At 46.6% G+C, this 24,109-nt stretch overlaps 1 protein-coding gene across 1 annotated transcript in view; it reads left to right on the forward strand.

The window, feature by feature from the left end:
- macrod2 (mono-ADP ribosylhydrolase 2) overlaps window positions 1–24,109 on the forward strand; it is a 430,585-nt gene that overhangs the window by 139,213 nt on the left and 267,263 nt on the right. Inside the window, exon 5 of the mRNA XM_049008306.1 lies at window positions 19,250–19,366. Coding sequence (XP_048864263.1) covers window positions 19,250–19,366 — 117 coding nt within the window. The remainder of the gene's footprint in view (window positions 1–19,249; window positions 19,367–24,109) is intronic.

The following is a 24,109-nucleotide window of genomic DNA, read 5'->3' on the forward strand; positions in this document are numbered from 1 at the left end:
ATATGTTTGCAATCTATGCTTTAAAAGATATTAAGCTGTATTTAAGGTGTCCCAAGAAAAGTGGGAACATTGGAGTTTCACTTCAGTTTGCCTGTAAACTGAAATGCATTTTTTTTATTAAAAACCTCTCATTATCTTCACTATATTTACATATACTTTTTATAATATTGTGAATAGTAACTGAATCATTTTTTTTTGGTATGAGGATCCATGGTAAAACAAGGAAAGGCAGCTTCTCACAGAGGGTGAGCGTTTGTCAGCAAGGGTTACTGTGCCCCAGTTTCTGTGACTTCTGCTGAAAACTCACAGAGAAGATGCAGCTCTTGATTTGTGCTCCACAGCTGGGCACGCGGAAGGTGTTTCCATGGACAGCTGCTAACGGTTAATCTTCCCCACGCTGACGTTTTGGGGATTAATTGGTAATGAGGTTTTAAGACCACAGGAAAGTTGCCGGGAGCCTCCTCAGATAAATCAGTGATTGATTTCCCACTATACTGTCATTTCCATAGGCTGGTTGCACCTCACTGTATCCTCCTGTTTGCATATGTTAATGAGAGCGAAGCACAGTGGGAGGCTTCACATGGTGTTTTGAGAAGAGGATGAGCTGTGGAGTCTGTAGCCAGCTGAGGCACTGCAGGTGCTCTGGTGCAGGTCATATCACTGAGAGATATGAATTGTACTACATGTGGCAACATTTAATCTCTGTTGGTAACTTCTTACAGATACTGAAACAGCTTTGAGAAATTACCATTGTTGTCTAAATATACCTGAAGATGAGCAGTCACTTGTTTTTTTTTCTCTTCCTCTTTTATCTTCATACGTTTGTTTATTGCTTATTTATTGGGGTGTACATCATAGGAAATGCTTCTATTTCCCTGGTGAAAATTTTCATTTCATAGACAGAAACAAAATATTCTATATATCTGGTTGTTCTGGATCACAGCTCCCCAGCAAGATCCATTACCAGGGAATGAATCCATCTCCACAGGGTGGATGAAGTTCAGGGTTGCCTGGGATCAGCTCTTCATGCCGTTTTCCCATAAAGAAAAAAACACAAAGTGCCTTCAGCTCTTTCATCTTTTACATTTGCTGTTTTTGCTACTGAAAGAGGCCCCCAAATTCAAGGGACAAAACATAGTAAAGCAGTAAACTAGTTAAGGTGGGAGAATGGTTCTGCTTATCCTTCACCTCAGTTTTTGGTTTACCTGTGTGTGCCATTTTTCCTGTTACTGCCGTGTTGGAATCTCATACATCGAAGAGGCCCACTTGTGTTACGTTACATGTAACACCATATTGTGGAAAGGCCTGTCTGTGTTTTGTCAGTCTGCGTTCCATATAAATGAAACAACATGTAGTCCTGGTCTTACCACTGTCCACTTTTCAGGGGACACCCTCCCAATTACAGTATTTTGGTGGATCAATTATGAATGCAGCATCATGCAGTATTACCGGTATCTGCATGTCTTGCTATAGTGCAGTATCATATCTAAATTCTCACATTTATGAAATGGGCAGTGGGCTCTACATCTGCTGGTGCTTCAAATAGCAATACCTTAATCTGTCAGCTGATTTTGTAGAGATCTCCGGAAAAGCATGAGCATGTCATATCCTTGGTGTTTTTCTGGTTTCTGATGCCTCTATTTCAGGCGTTTATTGTTAAATGGCTGTTAGCTTCCGAGGGATAGAGAGAATCAGACTGTAATTATACCAAGGAGACGATACTGTAGACCCTTACTGGTCTAATACTCATTATAGTACATTTTCACAAGACTTCTTATAATACAACTAACTACTACAAAATATAATGAGGTTTCATTTATGGTGCTTCTGCCATCCTTGAGCTTTCAAGCTTTTTTCCATGAGGAAAATGATAGCATGATGCTCATTTACTGCCAGTGTCACGTACCCTTCTGTTAGTTGACATGGCAACAATTTTGTGCCATGAGACGAAACACATATCAGATGGGGTGAGGATTTTTCTATATAAAACCAGTTAAACAAGCATGTAAGTACATTGACAAAGTAACAGACTTTTTGACTGTTAGACATTATTTACAAATGCTTTCCTATGGTTTGGCCAAACGGCACATTTGGGACAGTGGGCCAGTGACTGTACAGAGAATTTCTCATGTTCGTTCAGTGCTTGTGCTTAATGTTGAATGACATGAAACTGCACTTCATTAGCCAAAAAATCAATGAAGCTGAGCACACCTTGTGTCTTTTCTGTTATGAAACATAATTCATGAAAAAAATAAATAACCCAAAACAAGATCTGCCAAAATGAGTACTGTAAAAGCCTTAGAAAGGGGAAAATCAAGAAAAGGTATTAAGGTATTAAGTTTGCTGGATCTCTGTGGTGATCCAGTTTTATTTTTCTTGTTGTTGGCAAAGTGGTTTTTCAAGTCAGGGGGAGCTGACATGACTAGTCACTGTACTTTATGGTTAAACACTTTGATTTAAAGACTAAAATGTGGGTCAGAACCTGTATAGATAAAGGAAAAGAAGCAGAGGATAAAAAAATCATTCTGAAGTGTGGTTATTCCTGTGGTTTCTAGTATTCTTGTATGAAACTTTCATTCTGGATATAAAGTTTTTCATTGTTGACTGACGAAAGGAGCACACACACACACACACACACACACACACACACACCCCTTTAAAAATAAAATAACAAATAGTGATCCAGAGTTCTGCATTATTGCCCACATATTTTTTTGTTGGAAAAAATAATTCATAGACCTGAATTTGTATTGGAACCTTTTTTAGGCAACATACTACTTTACAGACAAATTTACAGTGGTTTTTATGTACTTTTAATGTAAATTCAATACAAACCCCCATGAAACCCATTTCAAAACTAGCCTCCTGTTTGTATTGCCAGGTGGAGGTGCTGGTGATTGTGGAGACATGGGTCCAGAGAGCATTAGAATGATGGGATCTACCATGTCCAAGAATCCGGGCTATTTTCTGAAATAGATCTATTTTGGCCTGTCATTTTTCTGGGGATTTTCCAGTTTGCCTGTGCTCCACCTCCCTGCTGTGCCACAGCGCTTAGCAAATTGTAACCTAATATTTACCCTTTCATTGCATTTTCTCATATTTACTTTACTGGAAACAAGATGCAAAATCGAAGACCAAAACCAATTACGAAAGCTAAGTTTCAGCTGCTATCGCGACCAGTGCATTAGCTACCAATGCCGGACTTCGAAGTACCCCATAATGAAATAGTACTTCTGGAGAAAGTGGTTTCAGTCTTAATTTACAGTTACTGGAAATTGTAGTGGCTGGCATGTTCTGAACAGCAAGTGTGACAAGTTACATATGTAACAATCTGTTTTCATGTGAAGCCTGTTTTGTTTTCCATTTGAATCAGAAATTAAGGACAACAAATTTTGGATAGCAACACTACACATCATTTATCCGGATTAAGATCACATAGAGGCACACAGAAAGAAGTAAGGCCCTTGTGATAGGTTAGATACTAACAGCCTACTCTGCCTCTGCTAGCACACACAGGTGCTTACCGATAGTGATTGTTAACATGGCTGTTCATCTCAAAATTAATCTGAACTAGGAGTCAGTTAATAGTTTGCATTATGTGCACAAGTGCTAAAGCTGGATAGCTCCCCAATATCATGTGACGAAAGGTAGAGTCACGCTGCATTTGGACAGATCCAAAGAAAGCTGAGTGTGTTCAGTACGTAGTCGGAGGGAAGGTCTTCAGAGGGGAGGTCATCAGTGACAGGTTGCATTGGTCATTTAAAGCTGGCGGGAAATTTGACTTATCTGCGTACGGCTGAGTGAAGGTATTAAGGCATTTACCAAAGGGCCACATTGAGTTCACCTCATTGCAAGCCTGCACACCACTGCTTGCTCTGCTTGCATTGAAACAGTGGCCTTTAGCTTTTCAAGCTTATGTTTTTCTTAATTCTGCAATTACGGATCTCGGAGAAAGGTCAGACTGAAAGTGCCATTATTTCACCCCCTCCTCCCCCCCCATCTGCATCCTCCCCCACTTCTTCCATCTGTGTCAGACTGACAGTCTCCATTATGGTCGTAGGTCCCGGTAATATGCATTTAATTGGTGGTTTTATTATTGTTGTTTCATAAATCATCAATGTTCAACAATGGTCTCATGTCATCTGCCTCAGCTTTGCCTTGGCTGTCCTTTGAAGGCTTGTTTGTGCCCCATACTCCTTCGAGACTAGAGAGGCTGAAGTTCAACTTATGTGGGTCATTTGTGATGGGGTTGCCAGGTTAGAGTTTTCTGGAGCTATCATCTTTTAAAGTGGTAATTTAAAATAACCATTTATGTTATTGGCCTTTGTTCCTTTGAATAAATGTAGTGCTTGCAGTCAATGATCCTTAATTGGGCTCTTTTCAAATTTGCATGAGATGATTATTGTGTTACATTTCTCCTTTGAATTGTTATGTAAATGTGTGATGTCAAACTTTGAAAGCATTTAAAATTTGGGCTATAAACCTTTGGGTTGTATTGTTGTGTTAGCCTTCTGTTCGTGATACTACCTGCATTTGTTTCTTCTGATAGATGCGTGCTGACAGATGTTTATGGAAACATTTTATATTTGTGTTTCTCAATAAAGTGTATAAAGACTAACAGTAATACGTTCTTCAGTTGATGAACACCAATACTGAGAGCTGTTTCGGTCGGAGATTAACTATGACAGAATGCAATAAGTGACGTTTTATACTCTATTTTTCTACAAAAATTTTGTTACAAAACACAATTTTCAAAATCTCTCGATTAAACTATAATACATATATAAAATACACAAAAACCTTTTGAAGTGTATTTTTATGCCTTATATGAGCCGAGGGAGTGCTGTGGAATGTAGTCTCTGTGTGCCAAAAGAAATGTAACCTCGGAGCCAAGTCAATAATAACCATATCCAGGGGAATAAGATGGATAAGACGAAGCCGTATGAGAAGTGGAAGGTGAGGAATGAGTGTGATGTGGGCAGATAGGGATGTGTGGCCACTGCGTTTCTGAGAACAGTGGAAAGCCAGCAGTCAGGGCAGAGAGCCTGGCCCCATGTGTGACTGTGTTTTGGGGGAGGGGGGAAGCTCTGTAGGTTCGTGCACTGCATCACCCGACACCCTGTTCCAGACAATGCAATGAGAGAGACGGCAACAAGAGATAACGTGCGTGAGAGAACGCGAGGAGAGCAGCCTGCTGAAGCCAGGGAGGCCGGGTCATCTGGCACAGACCATGATGGTGCCAAGGAACCTGATTCGCGGGGGAGCGGAATGTGTGAGTGCGACAAGGTGGGCAGAATTTGGTGAATGTGGACTGGTCCCTAAAGGCAGGAGGCACAGGGTTGACCTGACTGGAGCCTCAGTTTGGGACTCCCCAATAACAAAGCCTGGTGGAGGGGTGCAACTGCTGTGTCACCAGGCATCTGGCACCACAAGGGTTCGGCTCCAGCCCGTCCTCAGCTGTCATACTTTATGAACACAATTGCAAGTCCAGATGACACTATAGTAACCTGACCTGTGACAGGGTCTTTTTTTTTTTTTTTTTTTATTGCCCCGGGAACAGTGCAGTGTTTTCTTTGAAAGCAGAGATTCTTCAAAGCTTTTACGCTTGTATGTGGGGATAAATAGTTTTTGAGTAGATAATGATTTTCGATATGGATCAGAGGGTACGTGTTTGTGCGGTGTGTAAAATGTACATCATGGACACGTCTTAGTTACAAGAAATGAGAATAAGAGGCTGCTGGTTCGTTGCATAGCAAGTGTTAAAAGAATGGCTTTGAGGAGCTGAATTCTGCTTGATTCCACTTCAGAATTAGCAATGTCTTCCCCTCATTCTTTCAAAAGAAAGCCATATTTTCTTGCTGCCAAAATTAATTTTGAGATGTGCATGGATAAACCACACTGATGAAAATGTGGACAGTGAACAAATACAGATTTTTTTTTTTGTGAAAGGAAGTGGTAAAGCCCAGTTATCTTTGCAAAGAAATCAGTCATTTTTCTAGTCCCGTAGGTGGTGTGTGAGGAAATGTTGACCATGCAATGTATGATCTCTTAATGCTCAGGTCATTGAATTGGCTGACACAGGCCATTGGCACCAGAATACAAATGTGTGCTTTGCAGACACTAATAGGTGTCAATGGAGAATGAGATCTGAACTTCCCACTGAGATCTTCTGCACTTTTAACCTGGCAATTTGAAGATCTTTGCTACTTAAATGCCATTCAGTGTTAAATTAGGCAGAATAATTAACATAGTCCTATATTCACATTTGAAGCTGATGCATCTGCCGGGTCAGACAGGTTGGCATACAAGGGCAGCAGTACTTTCTGGGATCACTTTGGTAAAGTAGGCTTTGCTTTGACACCTGAATTATTCACTGGCGTGGAACAATGTGGGAAAACAAAAACGATAGCAATGGAAATAAAAAAATCAGCAGAATGGTATTTTTATTTTTTAGTTTTGCAATTCAGCTTTTTAAGCAAAAGTACCTGCCGTAGTCTGACCTCTATTCCAAATTCTGTTATCAGCATGTGTTTTTTTTAATTTTTTTTAATCAATGCCACAAGCAAGGTGATTTTCCCAGTGTTTTTGGTATGTTCAAAGAAAATCTTGAGTCTGTATTTGAATAGGTATTGGTAATTCATTAAATGTGTCTGTTATTACATATAAGGCATCTAGGCGGGTCTCTGCTTTCAATGTCCTTGGTTTTCTAAGTCCTGGCAGCTCTGGAAGTGCTGCTGCTGCTTCATGCATCCACATTTACTAGCCACCGCTAAACACGTAGTTATTAAGCAGGGAGATAATCCTTGGATGCTTTTTCACTAATTTATAAAGTCATTAATATATTTCTGAGCCTCACGTTTTACTTTGTATCACTTTATGTCTAAATGATGGTGCAATAAGGAGCCTTGCAGCAGTATTCCTGATCAGCTGAATCATCCTTTTTGACTGACACAACCACTGCTAATTGTTTTAATCCTTCGTTAGCGATGGGATTAGAGACCTGCATAATAATGATTGCTGTCATGTTGGAGTATACGCAGGAGATCCGGCTGTGCTTCATCTTCATCAGTTCCTAACATCATTCAAGTGGTAGAAGATCTCGTCCATTTTATGGCAGATCAGCAGCAGGAATCTGCCTAATGGATAAGATTCTGTGACCCAAGAATGTGATTGGCAGCAGATTGATTATGGATTAATGTAAATCATTAACCCTGTTAGTGAAATTCGTCGGCTATAAAGCTATGTGTCACGGGACGCTGGAAGCCGGTAAGGCGAACAGGCAGGCGAGCCAACAGGAAGCAGGCAGACAGGCGAAAGCAGGGCAAACGGGGATTTATTTAGGCAGACGGGAACAGGAAACATCTCACACGAACTAACATCAATGACGGACAAAGGACTCGGGTAAGACACGGACTGAAATACACAGGACTGAGCAAATAAACTAGATACAGCTGGGTACAATCGGGAGAAAACACGTGGGTAATCAGGGGGCGTGGCACACAGGAGGAGCGGACGAGCCGGGCATGACAGAACCCCCCCCCAAAGGCGCGCTTCTCCGGGCGCGCCAAGGAAGGGGGCGACGGACGGGACGAGGCAAAACAGGACCTGAAAAACAAGAACAGAATCAACGCAGGACAGGGAACAGGACCGAAGCACAAAACACAGCGAGGGACAAGACAAAGGACAAAACCTGACAGAGGGTCGGGAAAGCGGAGAGACAGACCAGAAACGGGGACACAGAGGGAACAGGCGGGACAAAAGGAGCGGGAGTGACGGGAGGGAACGACGGGAAACCAGGAACGGAGAGGGGCAGAACAAAGGGACCAGGAACAGAGGACGGCGGGACAAAGAAAGGAGGGACAAAGGCAGGGGCACAGGGCGAGAAGGAGGGGGTACCAAGGGGAGCCCGAGGGAGCCTAAGCGGGCGACGGGAGGCAGCCGGAGGGGCCGCAGGCGGCCGGGAGGCCGGAGCCGGAGGGGACCCCGGAGGGGCCGAGGAGGCAGGGCGAGGGACCCGCGGAGGGGCCAGGGAGGAAGCAGGAGGGAGCACCGGGGAAGGGGACGAGGGAGCAGGAGGGGCCCTCGGCGAAGGCCCGGAGGAGGGGGGAGCCGCAGCAGGCGGCGACGTCCGGTGGAGGGCCGGAGGTAGGGGCCCCGCAGGCAACCGAGGAGCCGCCGACGGGGAGTCCGCAGGCGACCGACCAGGCTCTGGAGAGGGGAGCGAGGCGGGGCGACGAGGCACTGGAGAGGGACCTGCAGGCGACAGCCGACCCGGAGGGCCAGGACCCGCAGGCGCCAGCCGAGCCAGAGCGCAGGCGAGGGAGGGCGAGCCAGGGGGCAGGGCGGGCGGGACCCCAGCCCTGCGTCTGTGTCCCCTTCCCCTGCGGGACACAGACAGGCCGACCCTAGTTCGGGGTCGATGTCGCCAGGGCGAGGGACAAGGGGTTACGAGTTCTGTCCCCGAGGGGTCCCATTCCAGCTCCTCCACCTCCGAAGAGGGAGGAACCAAGATGGAGTTGTCCGGGACCACCTCGGGGACTAGGACAGGGACTGGAGCTGCTGCAGGCGGAGGGGGCGCCTCTGGAGCTGCTGCAGGCGGAGGGGGCGCCTCTGGAGCTGCTGCAGGCGGAGGGGGCGCCTCTGGAGCTGCTGCAGGCGGAGGGGGCGCCTCTGGAGCTGCTGCAGGCGGAGGGGGCGCCTCTGGAGCTGCTGCAGCAGGGCGGTCAGGGACAGGAGCGCCGTCAGGAACAGGAGCTGCAGCAGGCGGCTGCAGTGGGGGCGCCTGCCCGGGAGCTGCAGCAGGCGGCTGCAGTGGGGGCGCCTGCCCGGGAGCTGCAGCAGGCGGCTGCAGTGGGGGCGCCTTTGCAGGAACTGGACCGTGCTCCAGTTCCTGACCGCGCTCCAGTTCCTGCAAAGGCGCCCCCACTGCCCGGGAGCTGCAGCAGGCGGCTGCAGTGGGGGCGCCTGCCCGGGAGCTGCAGCAGGCGGCTGCAGTGGGGGCGCCTGCCCGGGAGCTGCAGCAGGCGGCTGCAGTGGGGGAACTGGAGCGAGGTCAGGAACTGGAGCGAGGTCGGGAGCTGCAGCAGGCGGCTGCAGTGGGGGCGCCTGCCCGGGAGCTGCAGCAGGCGGCTGCAGTGGGGGCGCCTGCCCGGGAGCTGCAGCAGGCGGCTGCAGTGGGGGCGCCTGCCCGGGAGCTGCAGCAGGCGGCTGCAGTGGGGGCGCCTGCCCGGGAGCTGCAGCAGGCGGCTGCAGTGGGGGCGGAAGCTGCGCTGGCTGCGCAGGTGGCTGCGGTGGCTGCACGGGCGTAGCGGAGAGTTCCAGCCTGGCCAGTGCGGAAGGAGGTACCACGGGGAACACCGCCCCTGCTACTGGGGAAACCTGCTCCTTCCTCCACAGGAGCAGTCTCCTCAAAGTCTCCTCTGCTACAGTCAGCTGCTGGAGTGGAGACTCTGGGGTAATGGCGGCAAACTCCTTCTGCAGCTGTTCCAGGAGCTCAGCCGCCTCTGGGGAGTCTCTGAAGGCTGGTTCCCCCCTCACGTGCCAGAACAGATCCTGGAGGGCAAAAAACCTCTTGGCCAGGATCATGGCTGTGGACTGAGTAGGAGCGGGGAGCGTACTGGCTGTAGCAGGTGCCGGAGGCAGCGCCTGAGGTGGAGACAACGCCTCGGGTGTAATTGCTGACGGGTCGTCCGCTAGCGGGACAGGCAGGTCCTGCGCAGACGAGACGGGCGTGGCCCCTTTAAGGATCCGGGGAACCCGTGGTATAGCGTCCCTAACCGAGCTGGCCCATCTGTTGGGCAGTTTAGCGGCGGCGATGATCCCAGAACTGCCCGGAGAGTCCTCCAGATCATCGGCAGGGAGACAAGCGGGGACAAGGGCGCACGCCCCTAGGACGATCGCCGAAGCGATCGCCGGCTTGCTCTTCCTTTTCTTCCGCCGGTTCCTGATGACGGCGGGAGGCTGCGCGCTGCCAGCAAAGGCGGACGGCGGGAGAATAGTCCCCGGCTCGCGCGGCTTGACGTACCGCTCCTTCCGGAGCTCGTCCAGCCGCTGAAAGTTCTCGCACACCTCCTCCGCGAGGTGCGCGTCCTCCTCCAGGGACATCCGGTCTAGGATATCCCAGCTCCGGTCGACGAGGTCCCATGCCGGGGGATCTTCCCGGATACCGGGCTGGGCAATCCAAAATAGCAGCTGTTCTACGTAACTGCAGTAGTCCTCTTCAGCTACGGAAGCTGCCCTTTCTTTAAGGTCCGTCATTCTGTCACGGGACGCTGGAAGCCGGTAAGGCGAACAGGCAGGCGAGCCAACAGGAAGCAGGCAGACAGGCGAAAGCAGGGCAAACGGGGATTTATTTAGGCAGACGGGAACAGGAAACATCTCACACGAACTAACATCAATGACGGACAAAGGACTCGGGTAAGACACGGACTGAAATACACAGGACTGAGCAAATAAACTAGATACAGCTGGGTACAATCGGGAGAAAACACGTGGGTAATCAGGGGGCGTGGCACACAGGAGGAGCGGACGAGCCGGGCATGACAGAACCCCCCCCCAAAGGCGCGCTTCTCCGGGCGCGCCAAGGAAGGGGGCGACGGACGGGACGAGGCAAAACAGGACCTGAAAAACAAGAACAGAATCAACGCAGGACAGGGAACAGGACCGAAGCACAAAACACAGCGAGGGACAAGACAAAGGACAAAACCTGACAGAGGGTCGGGAAAGCGGAGAGACAGACCAGAAACGGGGACACAGAGGGAACAGGCGGGACAAAAGGAGCGGGAGTGACGGGAGGGAACGACGGGAAACCAGGAACGGAGAGGGGCAGAACAAAGGGACCAGGAACAGAGGACGGCGGGACAAAGAAAGGAGGGACAAAGGCAGGGGCACAGGGCGAGAAGGAGGGGGTACCAAGGGGAGCCCGAGGGAGCCTAAGCGGGCGACGGGAGGCAGCCGGAGGGGCCGCAGGCGGCCGGGAGGCCGGAGCCGGAGGGGACCCCGGAGGGGCCGAGGAGGCAGGGCGAGGGACCCGCGGAGGGGCCAGGGAGGAAGCAGGAGGGAGCACCGGGGAAGGGGACGAGGGAGCAGGAGGGGCCCTCGGCGAAGGCCCGGAGGAGGGGGGAGCCGCAGCAGGCGGCGACGTCCGGTGGAGGGCCGGAGGTAGGGGCCCCGCAGGCAACCGAGGAGCCGCCGACGGGGAGTCCGCAGGCGACCGACCAGGCTCTGGAGAGGGGAGCGAGGCGGGGCGACGAGGCACTGGAGAGGGACCTGCAGGCGACAGCCGACCCGGAGGGCCAGGACCCGCAGGCGCCAGCCGAGCCAGAGCGCAGGCGAGGGAGGGCGAGCCAGGGGGCAGGGCGGGCGGGACCCCAGCCCTGCGTCTGTGTCCCCTTCCCCTGCGGGACACAGACAGGCCGACCCTAGTTCGGGGTCGATGTCGCCAGGGCGAGGGACAAGGGGTTACGAGTTCTGTCCCCGAGGGGTCCCATTCCAGCTCCTCCACCTCCGAAGAGGGAGGAACCAAGATGGAGTTGTCCGGGACCACCTCGGGGACTAGGACAGGGACTGGAGCTGCTGCAGGCGGAGGGGGCGCCTCTGGAGCTGCTGCAGGCGGAGGGGGCGCCTCTGGAGCTGCTGCAGGCGGAGGGGGCGCCTCTGGAGCTGCTGCAGGCGGAGGGGGCGCCTCTGGAGCTGCTGCAGGCGGAGGGGGCGCCTCTGGAGCTGCTGCAGGCGGAGGGGGCGCCTCTGGAGCTGCTGCAGCAGGGCGGTCAGGGACAGGAGCGCCGTCAGGAACAGGAGCTGCAGGCGGCTGCAGTGGGGGCGCCTGCCCGGGAGCTGCAGCAGGCGGCTGCAGTGGGGGCGCCTGCCCGGGAGCTGCAGCAGGCGGCTGCAGTGGGGGCGCCTGCCCGGGAGCTGCAGCAGGCGGCTGCAGTGGGGGCGCCTTTGCAGGAACTGGACCGTGCTCCAGTTCCTGACCGCGCTCCAGTTCCTGCAAAGGCGCCCCCACTGCCCGGGAGCTGCAGCAGGCGGCTGCAGTGGGGGCGCCTGCCCGGGAGCTGCAGCAGGCGGCTGCAGTGGGGGCGCCTGCCCGGGAGCTGCAGCAGGCGGCTGCAGTGGGGGAACTGGAGCGAGGTCAGGAACTGGAGCGAGGTCGGGAGCTGCAGCAGGCGGCTGCAGTGGGGGCGCCTGCCCGGGAGCTGCAGCAGGCGGCTGCAGTGGGGGCCCCTGCCCGGGAGCTGCAGCAGGCGGCTGCAGTGGGGGCGCCTGCCCGGGAGCTGCAGCAGGCGGCTGCAGTGGGGGCGCCTGCCCGGGAGCTGCAGCAGGCGGCTGCAGTGGGGGCGGAAGCTGCGCTGGCTGCGCAGGTGGCTGCGGTGGCTGCACGGGCGTAGCGGAGAGTTCCAGCCTGGCCAGTGCGGAAGGAGGTACCACGGGGAACACCGCCCCTGCTACTGGGGAAACCTGCTCCTTCCTCCACAGGAGCAGTCTCCTCAAAGTCTCCTCTGCTACAGTCAGCTGCTGGAGTGGAGACTCTGGGGTAATGGCGGCAAACTCCTTCTGCAGCTGTTCCAGGAGCTCAGCCGCCTCTGGGGAGTCTCTGAAGGCTGGTTCCCCCCTCACGTGCCAGAACAGATCCTGGAGGGCAAAAAACCTCTTGGCCAGGATCATGGCTGTGGACTGAGTAGGAGCGGGGAGCGTACTGGCTGTAGCAGGTGCCGGAGGCAGCGCCTGAGGTGGAGACAACGCCTCGGGTGTAATTGCTGACGGGTCGTCCGCTAGCGGGACAGGCAGGTCCTGCGCAGACGAGACGGGCGTGGCCCCTTTAAGGATCCGGGGAACCCGTGGTATAGCGTCCCTAACCGAGCTGGCCCATCTGTTGGGCAGTTTAGCGGCGGCGATGATCCCAGAACTGCCCGGAGAGTCCTCCAGATCATCGGCAGGGAGACAAGCGGGGACAAGGGCGCACGCCCCTAGGACGATCGCCGAAGCGATCGCCGGCTTGCTCTTCCTTTTCTTCCGCCGGTTCCTGATGACGGCGGGAGGCTGCGCGCTGCCAGCAAAGGCGGACGGCGGGAGAATAGTCCCCGGCTCGCGCGGCTTGACGTACCGCTCCTTCCGGAGCTCGTCCAGCCGCTGAAAGTTCTCGCACACCTCCTCCGCGAGGTGCGCGTCCTCCTCCAGGGACATCCGGTCTAGGATATCCCAGCTCCGGTCGACGAGGTCCCATGCCGGGGGATCTTCCCGGATACCGGGCTGGGCAATCCAAAATAGCAGCTGTTCTACGTAACTGCAGTAGTCCTCTTCAGCTACGGAAGCTGCCCTTTCTTTAAGGTCCGTCATTCTGTCACGGGACGCTGGAAGCCGGTAAGGCGAACAGGCAGGCGAGCCAACAGGAAGCAGGCAGACAGGCGAAAGCAGGGCAAACGGGGATTTATTTAGGCAGACGGGAACAGGAAACATCTCACACGAACTAACATCAATGACGGACAAAGGACTCGGGTAAGACACGGACTGAAATACACAGGACTGAGCAAATAAACTAGATACAGCTGGGTACAATCGGGAGAAAACACGTGGGTAATCAGGGGGCGTGGCACACAGGAGGAGCGGACGAGCCGGGCATGACACTATGTTGAAAACTGCAAAGTTGGTGAAATTGACAGTTAAATATTTTTTTTCCCCTCTAATGACTAAGATTTGATCAATAAAAACTGTTTTTCCCCCATTAAAATAAAAACATTGTTGGATAATACAGACACTGTCCTCTCTACATAAACATCTTTTCGAAAATAATAGTCCCTGAGCCACAAACTTGTTTGTGTTTAATGTCACGAAGCGGCTTTTGCAGGTCACAAAAGACTTCTGCGGCTTTTTCGCTCTGTCCAGTTCTAAGGGTCCCCCTGCTCCTGCCTTAATTTAAACTTTGAGCCTTTGGTCCCAGTTTGTCTTTTATTTATTTATTTTAAACGTGATTTCTAAACTAGAAAAAGTACGGAGTGCCAGAAACCAATTAGGAGGGGAAAATGACTTCTAACAGTATTTCTACAAAATATTGTATGAAATAAATGCAAAACGAAGAGCTTTAGCCTGAAAGATTCCTGGTTATTAGCTTTGCGAAGCCAGGAAGCACTTTGCCTGGTGGATAATGTTGAGAAGAACTGGTGGAAAAGTTATCAAGGAGTGCTTTAGCTGGAAAAAAATGATGGTAAGCTTTACTAGGTCATGGGAAACTGGATGCTGCCTGGGTCTAGGCAGAGCCTGAGGGTCTGAGAGTACCCCCCCACTCACACTCCCCCATACTGCATAGATGGAGAGGCCAAAGATGTCCTCACTGGAGGAGAGCAGGCTTCAGGGAGAAGTACCCGGATGTTTTCTCAAGATGAAATGTTGGGTGAAGATGAATAAAACTGTCCCACATAGCCCCTGAAATGGGGGTTGGGACAGTGCATTTGTGTTTGTACGCATGCGTGTGTCTGGGCTTGAGAAGGCAGCTTTAGATGGATGAGGGATTAACAGATTCATTTCATCGGGGTGAGAAACGTCAGACGGGAGCAGATGCTCGGACATGTTGGCTGGAAGGGAAACTTTCCTTTAAAAGGCCCAGGTGGTGCAGTGGTTTGAAGGTGGCTTAAGATATTCCAGTTAGCATGACCATCTGTATATCGCTTAGCAGAGGCTTTTTCTAATATCTTTTCCCCAAGTCTTTAAACCACCCCCCCCCCAAAGGGGTACATAAATTACCTGAGAGCTGTAAACATTGGATGAAATTTCACTTTTGTGCAAAGCACCAGAAAAGGATATTTTTTTCCCCAAGAATTATGTTGCGATGGCAAAAGGCATTGTAGGCTACTAAAGTGAGTCATCGATGAGAAACCAGTACTGTGGGAAAGCCTGTTGGCTGTAATCTCCAGCGTTGTAACTCCGTTGGTGTCATGTTTTGCATATACATTATTTATGTGCCTGGCAGGCACTGCTTCCCAGGTCGATTTATTACACGGGACTGACCCTCTCTATGCTACTTCTGCATCTGCAGGATTTCAGCTATTACAACGGCAGACAAATATTGACAAAAATATATTTACTTTTTGTGTAAATAACGTACAGATGTGGTACATATAGAATTTTGCATTCCCACTCCTTGGAAAGATTAACGTACACACATGTAGAATTTATATTGAACCAGACATTTCAGTTTCTCTCTCTTAACCAGTTAGGAGTCCTTAAGGTTTCCCAGTGCTTGGTTGAGATACCGCAGTGCCCTCATGGTATTTTTTTTTGCCTGGTGACAAGTCTTCCTCCTTAATCGCCTCAAAGTATTTAAAAAAAAAAAAAAACAAAAACAAAAAAAAGTCATTAAAATGTAAATGACTGTAATAGAGAAAAGAGTCAGAGGTCTCCGAATGTGGGGTGTGACGGGAAGCACACAATGTGAATGCTTCAGCTGGGTGCCACTTTAATTATGTATGTGCCTAATCACCCGTGCTTTTTTCAGGTGTTCCTTTCCGATTGCGGGTCCGTGTTAAATCCCGAGTGCCGTGTTATATCGAAGGTGGGAAATAAACGAGACTCCGCTTGGAAATGCATGGACTTTTAGGCAAGACTGATTTCATGGGACGAGACCGACGATCTGCATAGTAATGCGGCATCTTTCCCCACAGAGGTGACTGTAAATGCCACACTTAGTTAATGAAGACAACAGCCCATTTCTGGGTAATCGCACTGAGGTCTTTAACTCCAGAATCATTTGGGAATTACTTTGAAATCCCAGTTATATTAAAAAAATAAATTGATGCCAAGATTGCATCTGGGTCACTCTGGGACTTCTTGCGTCATTGATTTATTTTAGATCTGCACAGATTCTTTCAGGCAGTATTGACAAAATATAACAACTAAAAAAACCCAACTTAACGTATTCAACAACTATATTAAGACCACATGTATACCTGTTGTTAAAGCGCTGTAGCATTTTACTATATAATGGTGTATGATCATGGCTTTATTGAGCAATAAATTGTAGGTGGATCTTGTTGCCGTTTTATCCTAACATTTGAACTTGAATTATTTGACCGTTTTTGTGGTAAATGTCCTGTATTCTTAAGGTAGTGGCAATTACCATCGGAATATGAATGGCTTTTCGTGTTAAGGTTTCAGGTACGGCTGGATACCTGATATGGTAGAAACTTCCCCATATCCAGGGGTGTGAGTATTAATCTATTACAATATTGTTTTCTCGTGCTTTCTAAAATCCGTGATCCAACTTAATCTTGCAGGTTGTCTTAATCCTTAATCTCATCCACAGTGAAACACTTGCCTTCAGGTGGCATTGACGGAATGGATGCCTTATTTTTTTTTAACAAATAGGTTCCTTCATAAGTATTTTATCGCACAGGATCACAAATGTAATTTGAACTTATGAATCCGGTGGATGGAGTTCACCATCTCCTCAAGTTAAAGGGGGACAGGAAAAGTGGCAGTGATTTTCATCTCTGATCAAAAGTCAGGATGGAAAATGTTTTTTTTTTTTTTTTTTTTTTTTTTTTTTTTTAAACCAACAAGCTTTCATTTTTATTTCTGAGTGGGTGAGAGGTAAGACACACCCCTTTGCCTGGATGGATAACCTTGCCTGGTTTTGTCTTGAAATGGGTTTTTTTGAGAGAAAAATGAACACAGGGATGACAGATGGCCTAGATGCATCCCTACTTCTATAGACTCAGTGCAAGAGCCCTCCTGTGAAAATAGAGCCTGCGAGGCAACTCAAGGAAAATATATAGCATAATATAGATGTTAAAAACCACTCAGATGTTTATTACATGCTGGCTAATCGTGATATTTATGTTGTAATCTTTCCTGATTTTAAAATAGTCTTTTATAACTTATTTGAATGGTTGAAAATTTCCCCATCAGGAAACCCTAAAATTCAGCTTTTACAGTGGCAGTTGTGGTAGTGACCCATGCACTTGGCTTTCCAAAGTTTTAAGATGCACTGCCGTGGTTGAAAAATGGTTTAACTGCAGTGGCAGTTATTAATCCTGCATGGAAATACATGAAAGTGGCTGGAATTCACTATCCTATGCAGTACAGACATTATTTAGGCTGGTCAGATGTTGCTGCCTCTTGTTTAAACTACTACCTTTTCTGATGTGTAGTGTTTGAATGTTTTGTTTTGAAGTCTGGTTATTGTTCTTTATTTGAATGCTGGCCAGACTTTCCCTTTGCGTTTTATTTCTGTAGGCTCTCTGTCATTTATATTTTTAATGTTACTTGCTAAAAAATGTTGCAAATGAAAATGCTGGAGAAAGTAAGCAGTAAGCAAGAAATGATATTCAGTTTGACTATGTTGTACACTTGTATATTACCAGCTCTGCTGTTGAATAGCTTTCTGTAATACTTTGTTCAAGCAGTTGTTTGAAAAAATAGAAGTTTGCCTAAGACACTTTACAAAAGCATTAGGGTTTTTTATGTTCCTTATAATGTGTCCTGGGTTGATTTATTTTATTTTTTTCTTTTTTGAAGTTTGAAATTATTGTTTTTGCAGCTTTCTGTTATATTCTCACAGGAGTTTCTCAGCTACCCAACTTCTCACTGCAAGAGAGGCCACTTAAATCACAGCTCACGGTATCAGGATAGCGTCAGCAATCAGATGCATTTGTTTTTGTCAGTTGTCAGTTCCGTGTACACAAATTCACTAAGAACGTGAAACACGTACATTATAAAGTTAGACATTGGTGATGGTAAAATGGCTGAAAGATGGTCTGCATTTGCTTATAAAGGTGCAGAAATATCCTTAGGAAAAACATTCCTTTTGAAAATTGCTAGATATCTTTTCAAGGGAGTATTGGAATCAGTCTCTGTCAACTTTCTGTCCTTCAGTTCATTAAAGATGATTGATAGAGCTGAACTTTTAGCAGAGGAAAATCTAGGATCCAGCTGCTGTACTTGACTGAATGAAGCTGGAAACGCTGCCTTTTGAAATACTAGACAATCCTTTCAAATTTATGAAAAGCTCAGGGCTTTAATAGAATAAAATGTAATCACTGTATGAGAGCCCAAATTCTTAATTTTAAAGTAATTCTTACCATAATAACAGGTCAGTTGCAAATATGTCAATAAATGTGCCCTTGATTCTATCACTAGACTAGTAAAGCTTTCCTTTTGTATAAAATTTTCTATAAAATCATCATCTCTGTTCAAATCTGTTCATTGTATTTCTAGTTTTAAATAGAGAAACCAGACAATTTTTAAATCATATTGTGTGTGTGTGTGTGTGTGGTGGGGGGGGGGGTGTATTGGAAAAACAGTTTTCATTGAGAAATGAAGTTTGTGCAGTTCTGTCATTTTTCCAGATGGATCTGTTTCAGGTTCACGGGCAAGTTAGCTTTCTGCTAAACATATAAAAACAGAACCTGCAATATTTCATGGGCCTTTCATATATGACTCTTCGCGGGGTGTCCGCTTTTGGAGACAGATCATTTAGATTCCTTCCCCTCTGTTTGGTTGTGCATGATGGGTCATCATTACGAATATCCTGCTTTAAAAAAATCCTTATGAGGTGGGGGGGGGGGCTGATATGTTGCATCTTTTTCTGAATATCTTCTGTTACCACATGCAGTATGTTTAGCAGTTTTCGACATTTACTGTAGATAACCATGTCACGATTAATTTTGGATGTTTGAAAGTGTACTAGAAGTTGAGAATTAAGAAGTCATAATTTGGCAGGATTGTAATTTCATGTAAAATGCAATTTTGTGTTAATGGAGAGTAGTAGGAAACGTCTGTGAGATGTTTACCCAGCGGTCTCTGAAATTTTCAGACTGCAAAGGTCTTTCAGGTTAGCGGTCAGAAAAGGAAAAGGTGCCGCGGGGGGGTGGGTGGGCTTAACACAGTGATGTGACACATAAGCCACTTACGGTAATTCAGAAGCATAATGATCTTAAACTTGATAAATGAAAATGGGAAACATCTGTTCTGCATTTCTCTGATTGAAAAATTGCTCCTATATTTCTTGAACTGTTAGAAGATTGAGAGGCCCCTGTTTTTATTTTGCCCTTTATATTATATTTAGTTTTTTGAAGTATTTTTTTGTGTTAGTGCTGCTTCATGAAACATACGACCAAAAAGTGATGCCCTCACTAATGTTTCAGCTGAAAGTTATTGCTGTAAAAATCTCTGTCTGTCTGATATTGATTGCTCCATCTATCCATCCACCCATCCCTACCTAATTGTGAGCTGACCAGCCTCTCTTGTCTTCCAGTGGATGGCTGCATACACAAAGCCGCCGGACCCTGCCTGTATGACGAGTGTCACACGCTGAATGGTTGTGAAACGGGCAATGCCAAGATCACCGGTGGCTATGACCTCCCAGCAAAGTGTGAGTATGAAGAACATGCTAAATAGGCATGTTTCTGTCCATGTGTCATGTATGCAAGCGTAGGTTTGAGTTCTTTAGAGGGTAAGTGATTGTGGATACAGCTGGGGGGGGGGTGCAGTCGGACAGAAGCAATTATTCTTAATATCCTTGTCACTCCGGAGATTTGCTGCAATTGCCATCCTAGTCAAAGCTGAAAAAACAACAGCCTTAATCACCCTTAAATGAGACATTGGCATCTAAAACACGCACACATCCGATACTGTTCAGTCAATCCAGTCAGCAGTGTGTTGTCAGGATTCTTTGGTGATATAATTCTGCTAGGGCTTTTTATCTGAGGAAGCCTCGGTTCTTCTTGTAAAGATTGCTGTGATATGGGTGCTGCATTCAAAATGTTCTAGACTCATGGCAATGGTTGTTTGTGGTAACTGCAAGTCCCAGATGAACAGGAAATGATTATTAGGCTGACAAACAACTTAGATGAATGAGAGAGTTCAAATGATTTTGCTCGTACTGTTGCAGTATGCTAAATGGTTATATGTGTTCGTCTGTACGTAATGTTAAGGTCGTGTTCAGTGCAGTTTCTTGACCTGCTGATCTTGAGTATCTTAAAAGTTATCACTCTGAAAATAGTGTTGTTTCTTGAAGTATGTGTCTTTTATATTTGTGATAAGTGATATTTGTTGGAACCTATATTTGTAGCCTGAATTCTTGCAGTAAAGTATTAGCGTTAGCAGACTGTGGTTCTGTGCTTCAGCCAGCAGTGTTGGTTATAAGGTCCTCTGTGTTTGTACAGCCAAACATGGTATCTGGGCAGTTGTGGTTCACTGCTAATGTTCACTGCTTGGAGCATGCTGGTTGTAATCATTTCAAGACAGCTCAGAAGTTCTTACGTTCATTATATTATTTAATGCCTTTCAAAGAAAAAGCTTTTTAAACTTTTTAAAATGTATTTCATGTATTTTTTTTTCCTCACCTGACATTCGTGTCTTATCTAAACTGTAAAATGATTCCGTTATGCATCGCTTCCATCCCTAAAAGAGTCGACGGTTTTGTTGCGGCTTTAATAGAAAAAGGTAATCTGTAAAAGAAATATGACATGCTTTTGCCAATCTATCTCGCTGTAGACTAGGCGTGAGCATGGTTTTTTTGTGCTGTGAAATGGATGTGGTTTTGTATAACTATTGACAGTTTCTATTCATTTTTAGTCTCACCTCCTTTTTTCATTATCAAGGAGCCGCCTTTACGCCCCAAAGCCCAGGGAATTATGGGCTGTGGGCTGCTGCCCCCCCCCCCCCCCGCCCCCTTCTTAATTCTGGTTTTGTTTGCTTTTGGCTTTCTTCTGAATCACATGCAGATTTTAATTTCTTTTAAAATTGTACCATTGGTAATCAGAGGTGTTGAGTGACAGTGCCTTAACTGTTAACAGTATCTTTGATTGTGTGTGAGAACAATGCAAATTCAGTTAACAGTATCTTTCATTATGTGTTAGAACAATGCGAATTCAAGGAATACACAAGTAATTCTTGTTTGTTGCTGCTGGTCACTTCCAAACGTGATCGCTATTGTAAGATGTTTAAGAAATTTTGCCATGGATTTCTTTAACATAAAAAAACCAAAACAATTTTAAATCAATATACCAGTTTTTTTCCCCGATAGGGCCAACAATGTGTCCGTCTCTTTTTCCGAATTAATAGATGTGTTTTTTTTTGTTGTTGTTGATGCAGTTGTTGAGAGGAAAATAGCTTTGGCATTTTCACAAACAAAATTCTGAGGATTATATCATGGAAGAATAACAATGACCTTGATGAGAATTTGTGTGGTAGCATTGTGTTGGTGCTGTGGTACATACTCACCTGTCCACATTACTCCAGTTATAAGGACTTTAAACTAAGCTGTAGGAAGGTTTGTACTCTGGATGTGCCAGATCTGGATTTGAAACTAAGGCATACACATTTTAACACATCTCCTGCCAGGATCTATAGAGAGTGCGTATTATTTAAAATTTAACATGAAAGTAAAACTCCCTCAAGGGGGGTGTATTTTTCTCAGCTCTTATATATCCAGGGGGGGTTATTTTGTCCCTCTTTGGTGCTTTTGGAAACTAAGCAATCAGTGGTCATATTGAAATTTTGTAAGTTGTTGTTTTTATTGTGATACAATATATTATTATTTTTAAAATAAGCCAATTAGTTCCATTTCGGTTAATGATAATAGGATAATAGAAGTGTATAGTAAAATAGATGTGCTTAGTATTAGACGTCATAAATCATGCATATAAATATTTTACATCATGTGTTAAAGTTGCAGGTAAGTTATAATAATGCAAGACTGGTAATGACAGGAGAATTTAATAGGGATCAGCGTAGTTGGTAAAAAAGCTTTTTTCCTCTAAAATCAAGCATATAAATGCTGCTGTTTCATTCATACGATCTTACAAGCTGTGTTTGGTGTATTTGTGCAGATGGTTCAAAATACAAAATGTGTAGCCTCCAGCAGTATGATAGAACCAGACAAACAGACCAGGTCGAATCCATTGTTGCCATGGTTATATATGTGGGAATATAACTTGATAATTTTATCTTAGGATCAAATGAATTTTGCTTCGGCAGTGTGTACATATAGATCAGTATTAAGATATATGGACAGTGTGCTTCTGTGGCGGTGTTTTTATTCTTCTGCGTCATCGTATTTATTTATTTCAAGTACCAGAGGATAGAGAAGGTGACAGATGGTTCGTTTACTGATAATGCCTTGGCAGACTCAGAATTTTCCAAACTGGACGTTCTTGCTTTCTTAATTTGCCAGGAAAGCAACGGCACTTTCCCCCAATCCATCACTGAAAAATGTATACGATTCTCAAAGTAGGCAAACACTTACTGAAAAGAACTGTTCCGAAATAGATTTTTGCCCGAGGCCCTGATCCAGCACTGCCTTTTCTCAAAGGTGCCTTCCTTGCTGGCTGTTCCACTCATTTGACACCTTTACCTGCATGTCATTTTAACACACTCACACTTATATATGTGTAGTTCTGTATTTCCTTTATCAGAAAGAAAGTGTTGAACCAGGGCAGCCAGCCTTCTTTATCAGAAATGACCTGCCTGCCCAGACACAGTGGATGAGATGTTTCATCTAGCATTTGGTAGCCTGAATCCCCAAGCCTGCATGCTTCTGTTTTGTTTGTTTGTTTGTTTGTTTGTTTGTTTGTCTCCACGTCATCCCAAGCCGCCACAGGCCACTAGCAATTCCCTAAAATCCACTTGAAAAGTTATGACATAGTCTGTCCTCACTCACATTTAATGACTGTTCTCCTTATTTGAAAAAGGATTAATAGCCGTTAAAGTTATTGACTCCTTTCAAAGCTTCCAAAGTTATAATTCCTTGGAGAGATGAGGCAAAAATCCCATTGCATTCATGGGGTTTATATGACCGCTGTTTACCCACTGTGCAAATTAAGGGGGGCGGGGGGGGGGGAGAGAGACTACTGTTGGCCACGGATCTTAGCAGCCCCTATATTTTTGGCCAAAGGTTTACTGCTCCGAAGTGGATTCTCATCATTTAGAGAATAATGAACCATTACAAAACAGTATTTTTGATTACTGTTCCCTTTACAGTAGTTGCTTTGGAGGGCAGCACATGGCTCAGTGGGCTAAGCCTGTGTGCTTGTAATCAGAATGTCGCCGGTTCAAACCCAGCCTCAGCACGTCTGTGGCTCCTTGAGCCAGGCCCGTAACCCCCAGCTCCCTGGGTGCTGTAACAGGTGGCTGCCCTTCACGGACAGCTTACTCTTGCCTACAAAGAGCAAGTTGGGGGAGGCGTGAATAGAATTTCCCCATGGGGATCAATAAAGTATCAATTATTATTATTATTTGTATTATTATTTAACATTACAGTCCTGTAGTATCTGTGCAGCTCCTGTAAAATGTAGCCTCCCACCAGAAAGACTGTCAGTTGCATGAAAGTGTGAATAACAGATCAAATTCTATTCAGTTTCTATTATAGCAGTTGGTAATTGCTATCATTTATTAATAATTTCAAGCTCTTAATAATTAAAACAAGAAATTGTGATTGCCATTATCCAGCATTTTAGAAAATAATCCGTCGCTGCTTAAATGTTAATCATTTACATTAAAATTGGCTTATGTTTCAATTAAGCCTGTTTAATACCATGCATTTGTACATATGCATGAAGCCGATTAAATTAAGAAAATCAAAAATTGTTTTCCCATCTTATAAAAATTCACGATACAATATTAGATAATAAATTATAATATTCCAACCATCTTATAAAATTAACATGAGAAGACCTGCCCCTACATTAATTTGGTCAGGAGTATAAGACAAACATAAGGAAACACAAAATAATATAAAAGTCAGCATTGATTCTTTCGACATTTTAGAGACTTTTGCATTTATTCGGGAGCAAGTAAACAAAAAAAAAAGGTTTAGGTTAGGGTCAGTGAAAATGAACAGACAGGGATTGTTTAATACAGCCTGATTGATAGTTGACCTGGTCGAGGATGCCGCTCACTGCCCCCTATCCCTCACCCCCTATTGGCTGCTTCAAGTGCCAGTCCCATTGGTTAATCAATACTGGTGTTGGCCACCGGTGCTTTGGCTTAGTGCCCCTTCTTACGTTAATCATTACCAGTTGATGGGCTTGAGCACCTGTGCTGTTTGATCCTGGTCGTCTTTGCTTCCCCTGTCCTGGGTTGTTTGTTTTTTAAAGGGGGGCTGCAGTGTTCA

The sequence above is a fragment of the Brienomyrus brachyistius genome, chromosome 3 (genome assembly GCF_023856365.1).
Source record: "Brienomyrus brachyistius isolate T26 chromosome 3, BBRACH_0.4, whole genome shotgun sequence".
Lineage (NCBI taxonomy): Eukaryota > Metazoa > Chordata > Actinopteri > Osteoglossiformes > Mormyridae > Brienomyrus > Brienomyrus brachyistius.